This window comes from Benincasa hispida, chromosome 11 (genome assembly GCF_027475165.1).
Source record: "Benincasa hispida cultivar pf3 chromosome 11, pf3_genome.v1.1, whole genome shotgun sequence".
NCBI lineage: Eukaryota > Viridiplantae > Streptophyta > Magnoliopsida > Cucurbitales > Cucurbitaceae > Benincasa > Benincasa hispida.
The window spans coordinates 56,670,877-56,683,396 of record NC_143488.1 but is presented as its reverse complement, the minus strand read 5'-3'; the positions used below and the strand labels follow the sequence as shown (position 1 = coordinate 56,683,396).

The 12,520-nt window shown below is 34.5% G+C and overlaps 1 protein-coding gene and 2 long non-coding RNA genes across 3 annotated transcripts; 2 read left to right on the top strand and 1 right to left on the bottom strand.

Annotated features, from left to right (window-relative positions):
• Positions 1-3,976: 3,976 nt before the first annotated feature.
• Positions 3,977-5,164, bottom strand: LOC120091563 (WRKY DNA-binding transcription factor 70-like). The gene is made up of 2 exons (XM_039049653.2): positions 4,817-5,164; positions 3,977-4,736 (listed from the first exon to the last, which is right to left on the bottom strand). Exons 1-2 carry the CDS (start codon positions 5,143-5,145, stop codon positions 4,196-4,198), a joined length of 870 nt encoding a protein of 289 aa, XP_038905581.1. The 5' UTR covers positions 5,146-5,164; the 3' UTR covers positions 3,977-4,195.
• An 86-nt stretch (positions 5,165-5,250) lies between these two features.
• On the top strand, positions 5,251-6,651 carry LOC150032759 (uncharacterized). The gene is made up of 2 exons (XR_016524364.1): positions 5,251-5,497; positions 5,990-6,651. It is a non-coding gene; the product is annotated as an uncharacterized LOC150032759 (long non-coding RNA).
• A 2,815-nt stretch (positions 6,652-9,466) lies between these two features.
• Positions 9,467-10,654, top strand: LOC120091773 (uncharacterized). Its single transcript, XR_005485827.2, has 2 exons — positions 9,467-9,773; positions 9,949-10,654. It is a non-coding gene; the product is annotated as an uncharacterized LOC120091773 (long non-coding RNA).
• The last annotated feature ends 1,866 nt before the right edge of the window (positions 10,655-12,520 follow it).

The window sequence follows — 12,520 nt, the reverse complement described above, 5'->3', positions numbered from 1 at the left end:
CAGGGACTTGTAACTAAATAATGTTTGTGAGGTAATGAATTTTAGGCAATGAATAAAAGTAAAAAGACAGAAGTTAAAGGATTATGCGCTACTCATACTCCTAACAAAATAGATAGAGCAATGGAAGTTTACCTAAGAGAATTGGTAGAGATGCAACAATTGTTAACACATAATAAGATGACTTCATTATGTTTGTCGCTCGAGTAATCCCAACTCGCCACACTAACGCATCGCACACCTCTTGATGGCAAATCACATGCTAGTTGGTTGTAGTTAATCAGCTCATAGACAAGCATTGTGACAACCTCACACCAAGCGAAAAGGATTAACTCACTATACTCATGCAACACACACCTCTCGGTGGTTTGCTACATGCGTCATATCTCTAGGCTGCATGACTGAGTATACGACTTGCCTTCGATACTTGACTAAACGATGAATATAAAAAATGAAAGAGAATAAGAAGATGATGAAGATGGTGCTGAAGGAACTAAAAGATGCATCGATTACAAAATGTATTAATGTCTTAAGCCAAAATGTAATATAATACAGAGATAAGAGAAGAGATGGAGAGCTAGATGTAAGCATTCTCTTGCTTTTCATCCGAAATGGGTCAAGGCTGCTAGTGGTGCCATGGATGGATGGTGGAGAAGTCTCTCTCGAGCTCTATCTCCAGAAAAACTCCAATTGTCACTCGGAAGGGGCTGTGGAGGTGAAGAAACCTTAAAGAGTGTCTTGCTCATGCTCTCATCTATGATCACAATGATCTGCCTAAGGCAGAAATTCGGATGGCTTAAAGTGAAGATCCGAGGCTCTATTTATAGAGCTCAAACGCCGACAACTCTGATACCCCATTCTGACTCACTGCTACTTTTGTCGCGGTATGGGAAATGTCAACGTCACCTTATCTTGTTGATACTCCCAAAGTATGCGTTCATGTTTATTTCTCTTGAAATGTCAATGCATTCCACTCATCTTGCGTTCAGTCTTCTATCACGATTATCACTTTGTGGACACAACATTCCATGCGACGAACTAGTCTTTATGACGATCAACGCATGCAATCAATTCCTGCAATATCTGCAAAAAAATAAACACTTTGATACGGAATAATGCATGATATAGGGTTAGTGAGGATTTTTCGGTGCTGGTCGACGCAAGCTCACTGTTTCACATGAATTCTTGGTATTATTGACGCATATTTTGCTTCTAAGTAAAAGGCTTACAATAGCTTGTATTTCTATAAGCTATCAGCTGCGACGCTGGGAATTGCCCTATTTTGCAGCAAAATGGCGTTTTTTGTCTTGTAGTGTCAAGGCAACGTTGGGTGGTGTTGAATTGGGAGCGTTGCGACGCTCCGAGTATAGTTGAAATGTGTTGTTTTGCTTTGGCTGAGGGGTAGAATGATAATTTAGCTTTGATTTTCTTCTTAAGTGATTCTTTTGGCTTAATTGGGCTCGATTTAGCTCCAAATTCTTCATTATGACCCCATTGATGTTGGGATTGGATTTACCTATAAAATATACATTTTAAACAAAGAAATGAAGTAGAATTGAGGGAATTAATATAAAAATCATGGTTCTTTTCAAGACCTAATAGTGTGACACAACCAACCAATAGTTTCATATATAAGAGATCAATACTTGAGAGATAAAAAAATGAAAAATATCACCATGTTTTATAGATTTTGTTCAGCAGCGACTGCGGACAAACCAGAGCTCAAAATGATTATCCAACCGTTCAAAATGAGGCCTTATGTGTCCCTAACAGACTAACCAGTAATTAGTACGATCAAACGGTTGAAACTTCAGCAAGCGACAACTTTGTAAAGGTTGTCGCTGAAAATTTGAACTGCACAATTCTTTGTCTTTCTCTCTGATTTTCCGCCTCTTTTTCACTCTTTTTCTCCTATGGTCATACTCATATCACATAAAAGAAAGGGGTAATTGCAAATTTAATAAAACAATAAATTGAAAATTGGGAGTGTGTCCTTAGGCTTTGCTTTTTTTGCAAACATGGCAAAAAACTTCCGCCTGAAAATTTGATTGCTATCTGATTGTTATGTAATTGTTATCTTATTTATATGTGATTGCTATATGATTGTCACGCTTGCAATTACAAAAAAGTTATCATGCCTTTGGTTTCTTAAAATGTATTTGTCATACAATGCAATTTCCCTAAAAGAAAACTAGGACTTTCAAGATAGGCCAACTCAAAAAATAACCCCAATTGGGCTAAACATGTACCCAATATTTTAGGTTCACATAACACAAGTTTAAAAGGAAAATAAATTCTTGTTTGTGCAACAGGTGGGCTAGACACCCACAACACCTAATATATAGACTTGTTTGAATTTGTTATACATTGGGAGGAAACCCCTTCGATCTTCTCCACTTTTAGATTTTCCGTGGCTATGATATACTGTGATTTACAGATTTTTCCTTGAGAGCTAGCAACAATAGTGAGAAGTGCAAACAAAGTTCATATTGGCTAAGGAGATTATAAAAATTCACATAATGTAAAGTATATACAATATAATCAAACTTTTTTGAGCAAAGCCAGAAGTGAGGCACGATGACTTTAATCTCAGAGTAGACTATCATATACCATTTATGATGATAGTTACTTGTTTTGATGTCTAAGAAAAAACAAAAGTCAAAGATACTTCAAATCCGTGAGTCTATGTTGAGTTAATTTTGTGCAATGCAAAATCACAACGGCACGATGTCAAGTTTTAATATAATGTTTGAGTGAGATTATTGTCTATAAGATTCACGTTCTAGTTTGACTAAATATCACTCTTACCTGCACTTCATTTTACCTTAACAATTTAAAATAGAGGTGAATTGATATAAAATCTAATATACAATCATCTATTTACTTTATTTTATCTTAACAACTTAATGTACAAATCAGGAGAAGTTTTGTTGGATGATATATAATTAAATCTATTTTCATCCATCAACGTAAACTTTTGCATCAAGACATGATTTCTTCAATCTAGACACAAATTTGATAAAGTAAAATCATCAATTCTAACATACAACAAACCTATATGTCAAGAAGGTACAATAATACTAATTTTCCCTCTCAAGCTCAATTAATTCTCTTGTTTATAATCAACATCTACTAACCTTCTAAAACGTTTTGTAAACTCCAATGTTCTTTTGAAAAACAAAATCTATACATATGAGATTTGATAATTACATGAATATAACATGTCAAAGTGATAATATTCATGCAATTCTGTTTAGTGCTCAGATAACTCTGGGAACAATGTTGGACCCCTGCCCCTCATGGGGCCCTAGAAAGGGTAGAATTCAGTGTGGATGCTCATGTTACTTGGTACTTGCCAAAACAATGGGCGAAAAACTGGAATTAGAGCAATAATGCTTTAAGGAATAGCGATGATGTAATGAAGTAATGGCCCTCACAAAGTGCTTTAAAGTTGCCTATGGTTTATGGACCCCTTTTTGCCCGGAAGAAATATTGGCAATTCCTTGAGGGAATAATCAAAGGTATGGCGGCTCGTGTGAGATAAAATTTGGAATTTTGCCAATTAATTATCAATTAATTTTTGGCAACTGTTTTACTCGGAAAAAAAAAACGTAAACATAAAATTTGTCACATCTTAAATGGGGGTAGCAAAATAGCCTTAAAGGTATATAATTATTTTCCTGTAAAGATCAGGATGCAAGTTATTTGTTTACGAACTAAAAGTGGGCTGAAATTATTATTATTGTCACTAAAAAAATCATATTTTATAGAGAGGAGACGAAAGCATCCATGGGTTTTCTGTATAATATATGATGATGGAGCACGTGAATCAGTTTCACACTCTCAACCTTTGACCTGTATTTTGTTGCATCCACATAGGCATAGCTGAAACCAAATCCAACATCGGTGAGAAAGTCTAGAAAGCCTAGGACTGTAATGGCCGGAAAAAAATATGTACGGTACCGCATAAGAAATGTAATTTAACGCGAAGCGGAAGCATAGGATTTTTATACCCCAGAAAGATGGCTGGAGTGGATACAATTTTCCTATAGCTAGTTGTAAATTATTTATGTACATCATTATCTATGACAGCTAGCTGCAGTTGTTTAAGTATTCGTAAACTTAAACCAGTGATTAAGGCATCTTTTTTTTTTTTTTTGAATAACGATTTAGGCATCTTAAATGAGGGAGGTATTAATTAATTGGATGAAAAGTGGAATTGTAAGACATCGTCCTCAAAGTCGACGACGGAACCCATGAAAACCTCGGAGAGATGGTCGTCGGGGGAGGGGACGGCCGTACTCATGTAATCGGAGGGGGAACAGGCGGCCTCATCATCCCTTTCCCTCCCTTCGGCGGTTACAACTTCCTTCTTGACTAAAGTGGCATCGTGTGGGAGAGAAAAGTTGGGCGCGGCGGCGGTGGTTTCGGGGGTGTCAAAACTGAGGAGCACTCCGCAGGAATCGTCGAAATTGGAGGAGCTGAGCAGGATGTCGGAAGCCTTGAGGAAATTGGAGCAGGTGTGATGGCCATAATAAGTGGTACGGAACTTGGGGGGATGCTCTTGCAGTCGCTGGACTTGCTTTGTGGCTTGGCAGGCCTGGTCGAATTTGTGGGTGCATCTATAGTAGTTTCTCGGGTATTTGGCATTTAGAATCGTCTTCTGCCCATATTTCCTCCACGCGTGCCCATCGTCCACCAGGCTGCTGCTCTCTCTCGCCCAACTCTGGCAACTCTTTCTGCAAATTTCCTCTAAATTTTAATTCTAATTCTAACCAAACAAATCCTATGATTGATCAATTGAATTTATGGAAATTACCTTCTCTTATAGCAACCCCTGCGGTCAGTATTAGGAGTGGAGCTCTTGCAACTGTCCCCAGATTCCTCGGATTTTCTACTAGCATGTTCCTCGGGTGAATCCACAATAGATCCATTCATGTCATCGGAATCGCAGCGATTCAAGATGGAAAGTGTTTTGGAGAAAGAGGTTAGGATTCTGGAGACCAGATCCTGGGAGGCGGTTCCACCGGAATTGGAACTTCTCCGTAGATACGCTTGTAGTTGTTGTGCAAGTTCATGGCCACGAAGCAGCTCGTCGGCTGCTTTTCGTTGATCGAAGGGGGAGGTGTCAGGCCACGAACAATCCATATCTCTGTCTATGCTCTTCTTCTTCGCTTAGACTAGGAAACCCCCCTTTTTATTTGGTCTGTGGAAGGCACCCAATTGTATTATTAATATTATTATTATTATTATTATTATTATTATTATTATTTTATTATTATATGAGTATCTTGTCTTCATCTAAATGCAAATGCAAATGCAAATGCAAGTGCAAGGAAAATATGAGGAAACTCCAACCGCAAATTTTCCACACAACAAGGAAATGTGAAAAACCAACGCGCCTTCTCCTATGTTTAGATTGGACGGGAGTGATGGGCGGCTTTGATTGAAGCCAAACAACAACGCGCGAGTGGACTAAAAAATGCTGATCAGGACTGAGGTAAGGCTGCTGAGCTCATTAGACCATCGTCACCCTCCAGTCCCCTTTAATTTAATATTTCCAATCCTCCCTTTTCTCTTCTTTTATCTCCTTCCCTTTTTTCCTTAATCCTCCCTTAGCCCTTCTTTGGCGTTTGCTTCACATTCAAATTACCAAAATACCCTCTCCATACCCTCGCCCACGCCAAGACCAGGAGGATACGGCATGAGAGAAACCCCAGGTTTAATCTTGGGGCCTTTTAAATATAGAATAAGAGGAATATTAGAGGTTTCGTTTTAAAAAATGGCAAAATCGTCCCGGAATAAAATTTATGGCAATTGATAACTTGTAAAAATACAAGTTATCTGTGCTCTTAAGTTAGAACAATTAGGATTTTTAATGATAAACTCTCCTCATTTTTAATAGAAATGCATGGATTTACTTAAACAATAGTAATTTCATGTAAAAGAAGTTTATCACTAAAAATCGCGACGCTAACGCACTACTTTGCAGGATTTCAACACAAGAACTGACAATAACGCATTAGACAAGTGCCACAGGAAATGCGCTAACGCATGAGCCATGCATTGAAGGGAATTCAACACATAGAAGATTCATTGCTCTGGGCTGATTGTGTCACATCACCACTTGCAAGCATGGGCACCTGCAACAGGCAGCGTCTGAAAAGCTTCTAACAGCAAGCGACATCTGAAAAGCTTCCATAGGTCAGGCAGCCAACCAGGACATGGAGTTTAATGCTGACCAGGGCATGGACTTAAATGCAACCCATCTTCCAAGTGAACGAGACCAACACCTATAAATACTTGAAGACCCTCCAGAATTAAGCGTTCAAACAATCAGAAGCTCCATACTCTCTGTAAATTTGTACACTTAGTTTTAGTTTGTACAAGCTGTGCCGAGGTGTAAGACGATCAAAGGAGCTGAGAACCACCACCACCACCACCCAGGGAGTGGAGAAAGTTATTCTTGAGAAAGATACTCTATCCTCGACTCTTTAAAGTGATTGTACACAACAAGATTGAGCCAAAGAACTACAAGAGATTGTATTTTTTGGCTTGACTCAGTTTCTCTCTTAATATCATTTCCATTTCATTTTGATCGAATATAGTTCTTTGTAAAGACTCATTGCTTTATAAAATTCATAGATTTGATCATCACTTTTGCTATTGTTTATCTTATTTTTATGTTGAAAGCATTAGTACTTCATGCATAATTCTGTTCCAACACCTAAACCAACCTGACAACTTGGTGAAAGCTTCTTTACTTAGTTGTTTGAAAGAATAGCTAAGCCGCATTAAGTAGAACGCCTAGTACAGCTAGAGATAGACTTACTGGTGTTTCTTGCATTATAAGTTAGACGCATGCACCTTAGAGATAGGCTTGTATATTATTCGCATTGAGAAGTGTTGAATGATGTCTAACGCATGAACAAAAAGATAAGCAACCCATCCCATTTCATCCACATTACATCAGTTGTGTGCAATTATCTTTAACCGGCGCGTCCACCTACTTAAATTCTATTTTCACATGATCCTTCATTTTCCACTCAACTTTTTTGTATTATCTTGCACAGGCATAGCATGTTAGTGTAAATAATACATCTTTCACATTTATTTAGGAAAAACCTCCTACTGCAAGTACAACGCATAATCTGTGTTAGTGAAACTGAATCCCTATGATCGACCTTGGACTTGCCAAGAACCTAGATTAGATTTATACTTATGTTTAATCTAGAAAAACTTGAACATTATTATAAGGAGTTGTGTGCCTTCTGTGCATAATACTAACGCCCCAACGTGTTGCATTCATTTAAACACATGAAGGCAGAACGCAGCACTTAGACTTTATTCTTCCAATCTGTTTTACTTTATACACTCCTAAAGCATCTCACGATAGCAAGTGAACAGCAACTCACATTTGCTCTAGTTCGTAGTTGTTATTGATGAAACTACAGAATAAAACACAAGGTTGATAATGTTGATTTTCCTCTAGAAAAACTTTTCTCCTCATCTTGTAGTTAACATAATCTCCATATTTTATTATTAATTTAGATTCTCTTTAACTACTTTTTGAATTAATCACACCTGAATTAAATATTAAGATTTTTTTACAAAATTAATATTTTAAATATCCCTATATTATTAATTTTTATCTTATCTAATCAAATTTCAAATTTATTCAAATCTTTGAATTGTTTTTCATAATTTTATACATATATTATATAAATTAACTATATATTTCTCATTTCCTTAAAAGATTAAATTGTTTTATATACTATTTTTGCTATTATTTTAACGATTTTCATAATTTTATACATATATTTTTAATAAATTAGTTGTATATTTCTCATATTCTTGAATGACCATTTGTTTATAAAATGATATTTCTTTTTTCTAAATTGTTAAAATATTCTTCATTTTTTTTTTTATCAATTTTAACATTTATCATATAATTATAGTTATGTTTGTATAAGACTTCACCAATTAACTAACATATAATTACACGTACATTGTAATAATAATATGAAGCTATGAGATTTAATTATTTTACATTTACACATACAACATAATTGTGATTAAACTTATGAGAATTTTAATCATAATTTTTTGTGATCCGTTATTATAACAAAATTTTGTATCTTCCTGATTTTTCTCCATAACTATCTATCCAATTCTATGTTTTTCCATCAAATTTGATTTTATCTTATTCATTGTCAATTTATTTATACATTTTCTTATCAAATTTGGTTTTATTTTATTCCTTTTTAATTTATTTATATATTTTATTATCAAATTCAGTTTTTTGTTACCTTCTTTTTTCAGATTTATATTCTTATCATGGTTTGACTATTTTTTTATTTCATACATTTTTTTATTATTACTATTTATATAATTTTTTTAAAAGGTAATATAATAATATATCATTGGTATATAAACGGTAATATTTCGAGATCTTGTGAATTTAAATTAATTATCTCAAATTATTGGATTTTGTTTCGTTTTAATTTTGTATTTTAGTGTCAACACTAGTATAATTGAGAAGATAATCCATTTAAATTTATTTGATATGAGATTTAAAATTTTTGCATTTAAGTTGATAAAATATTTGAAATTTGTAAATTTTAAATTTAAGAGGAAAAAGTATAAGAGTCATCCTTACTTGGAAATATATATATATATATATATATATATATATATCATTATGGAAGAACCCAATAAACTTTAGTAGAGTTTGAAATGTCTGGATTTTGTTTTAGAATTCAATTTAATATAATTCAAATCAATAAAAAGAAAAAAAATGAATAAAAGAAAGAAAAAAATATATATAACCCTACGGGCTACAACTTCTTTCTCTCTACCATTATTGTAGCGACATATCATACCACCAGTAGGTTAAGGTGTGTTTTTTTTTTTCTTTTCTCACTTTTGATTTTTCTTTCCTTCAATTGTTGTCGTGACAGCGTGTATTGTGATCGGCTAACAAAAAGGAAAATAAAAGGAAGAGGCGCTGTGGTTGTGTGAAGAAACTCTCAAGGCGCTGTGATTGCATGAAGAAATTCTCAGATCCTAATTTCTTTTTTAGAGGAAAATTGAAGGAAGATGAGAAGTTTTTCAAATCCTTAGTTTCCTTTTTTTTTTTTTATTTGAGTTGGTGGTTTTGGTTTTAATTATTTTTTTATTTTATATGAATGTTTAGAGAATTGTAGCAATCATATCATGTTGGTGTTGATTGGACTTTTGATAGGCTACACTGGTTAGTTTAGTTACAATATATTCTTCAACTTATGAACGTTAGATATTTATTTGTAAGGGCAGTTTTGACAATTTATCATTATCTTTTATTTAATTTAATTTTGTCATTTTCACAATTTTGAAAATTTTTTGCTATTTTTTCAAATGAATCCTCTAAATTTGTTATTTATCTGGTTAGTCCAAACTATTTATAAGAATTGCAAAATTTTCTAAATTTTCTCCAACCCATCTACAGCCAATGAAAATTAGATGAAATCCCCATAAATCCCATGCGAAAACAAGGCCCACGACCGATTCTTCAAAAATGGGTCACCCAACACGAAGTTCACTACCCGAATTCTTAAAAAATCACCCGACTCTTCAATTCAAAAACACGCGACCACGAAGGAAAGAAAAGAAAATCGTCTGCGCTCTTCATCTTCTTCTTCTCCATTTCCATTGCCGCTATTGCTTCTTCATTTTCACTTCTTCTTCTTCTGCCGATGTTTCTTCTTCTATGAACAAATACGGTCGAATCACACAAGGTTAGTCTATTTTTTTTTTTTTTTTAGTTTTAAATTTTTTATCCATTCTTGATTTCTTTCCTCCTTATATCCTTTTGATAGACAACAATAGATATTAATATATTAGTGGCTTAAATCTGTCAGTGGATGATACTACCCCATCACCATTTATTAACCTAATTTTTTTTTTTAATAGATGAAAAGCAACAAAAAGAATGATAAAAGGAGAATCATCAACAAAATCTCCAACAAAAAGAAATGAAAACTTGAAAAGCAAGGAAATGAAGCCAAAGGTATCAAGGGACTTTTGTTGCTGATAAATACTTAAATAGACAAATTACTTCTGCTGTGATATTATTTCTTTATTTTATTTTGTTTTAGATTTGTTTGTATTTGGTTGTGTTTGTGTTTGTATAATGTTCTCGTTCTTCTGATAGATAGAGATAGAATAATATCATTGTTTATCAGTGACAAACGTTAGTCTATCACTATCTATCATTGAAAGACAGTGATATTGTTCTATTGTTGTCTATCATAAAATCTTTGTGTTGTATTGGGTCGTGTTTGTGTTTTTATATGTTCTAGATAGACTAGGATAGACAGTGACAGTGCTCTATCAAAGTCTAATCCAAAGTGATAGTGTGCTATCATTGCCTATCAGGGATAAATTATCATTGTTTATCTGGGTAGAAAGTGATAGTATTCTACTAATGTTTATCTCTGATAGAAAGTGATAGTGTTCTATCAATGTCTATCTTTAATAGATAGTGATAGCACACTATCATTGTCTATCTTGGATGGACAGTGATAAACTACTATAGAAGTTTATCCTAGATAAATAGTGATAGTGTTCTATCAATGTCTATTCCCTAATTTTATTACTAGTTGTTGTTTTGTTTTGTTATATGATGTTGTAACTAGACTATTTTTCTAGTATTTAGTACTTGTATAACAAGCAACTTCAATTGATAAACCAATTGATAGAATACTATCACTGTTTATCAGGGATAGAATAGGATAGACAATGATAATGCTCTACCAAAATCTATCCCAATTAGATAGTGATAATGTGCTAGCGCTATCTATCAGGGACAGACAATGATAGTCTATTATCACTTTCTATTTATAGAAAGTGATAGTGTTCTATTAATGTCTATCCTTGATAGACAATGATAGGACATATCACTGTCTAGCTTGGATAGACACTGATAAACTACTACCAAAGTCTATACTAGATAGACAATAAACTACTACCAAAGTCTATACTAGATAGACAGTGATTGTAAACCTCAAACTCTTTCACCTAATTATGGAGAGAACTGATACTCAGGAAAATTTCTAAGTGTTAAGACCCTGTAGTTGAACTTAGGGCAGAGTGTTGGAAGTTGGTAGTGAAAATAAGAGTTGAAGAAGTTTAACTAAATGTTCAAACTATACTATGAACATGAGTTGGCCTAAGAGTAAAGGACGAGAAAAAAAAAGTTGGCTAACTGTTGGGGGACAAGGTGAGTTGAACGCATAGTCTATGGATGAAATGAAGAATTAACTAAGTACTAAGAATATAAGGAAGTAAAGGTTTAACCTTGAATGAGTTATCCTTAAGTTAGAAGCATAATTGAGGTCGAGGGAGCCATGGACGCATACTTGGACAAGGATAGGCTCACTTGGGTGCATATTTATGTGTCTATTAGATATAACCAACTTACGATTTTACCCCTGTAGTTACATTTAACTTCTTAAGTACCACTGATCTCTCTAATGAACAATTAGTCATAATCCAGCTATGGATGAACCCTTCTCAAACCAGGAAAGGGTGAGGCGCCTTATTGTTCAAACCCCGACATCCATCCTTAAGGGAGCAATTTATCTTCTTATCCAACTATAGGGAAGGAGTGAATTCCTTCTTGTGTAATTGTGTTCCCAGCTCTTCAATCAAACGAATCACCAAAATGGTAGGCTTATAGAGTGTGTGAATCTCGCCACTCTCACCATACTAATCAAAGGATTGCCCTCATAAGCAAGAGTTCACAATTCACCCAGGATTAAGGTCAAGTCACTTTTGGTCATTCTGGTGAAATGTAAGTCTCTTCTAGCAACGATGCTATAAAGAGAGACTTAACATTTCGTGGTCCAGTCTTTATACAAACTCTTTTATATTAGATACCCATTCACATGTCTCCACAAGAATGATCAAGACCATATCATTTGTAGTATTTTACAACAATTGTAACAACTACACAGTGGATCGTATCAGTAGTATTACCAAGATAAGACACCCACCTTTATCCATATACTACAGACCATTTAGGGTATCACTTAAACATGATCCACTTGTATGTCTTAATCTTGGAACTTAGGTAAATAGATTATTGCACAAGTAATATAAAATCAATCAACCATCGATTTAACTAACATAAAACTATGAGACTTTAGAGTATACACCCCAACAATCTCCCACTTGCACTATAGTCGGGAAAATATGGGCCTGTAAGACATGTAACCTAGGGCATACACTATGCCCTACATGCTCTCCTACTTTCCCCAACACATTAGAGACATGTCTCGTAGTCGTTGACAGTCTAGGAGATCCTCTTACACTTTAGCCTAGAGAATTCTTTTACATAAAATAAAGAGTTATGTCAATAAGAACCATATGTTCACCAACGAGATGTACTCACGTTCCATGTTATTCCTTCCACTAGGTGCTTACATATGGTCTCCAACCTAATCCTTGAATCACGTTATAGCATAAAGTGAATAGATTAAGT

What these genes read in the sequence shown, in the direction of transcription:
- LOC120091563 (XM_039049653.2), bottom strand. Translation starts at nt 5,145, where the DNA reads ATGGATTGTTCGTGGCCTGACACCTCCCCCTTCGATCAACGAAAAGCA. An exon ending in AGGGGTTGCTATAAGAGAAG is followed by an intron (nt 4,737 to 4,816) that starts GTAATTTCCATA and finishes GGAAATTTGCAG; the next exon opens with AAAGAGTTGCCAGAGTTGGG.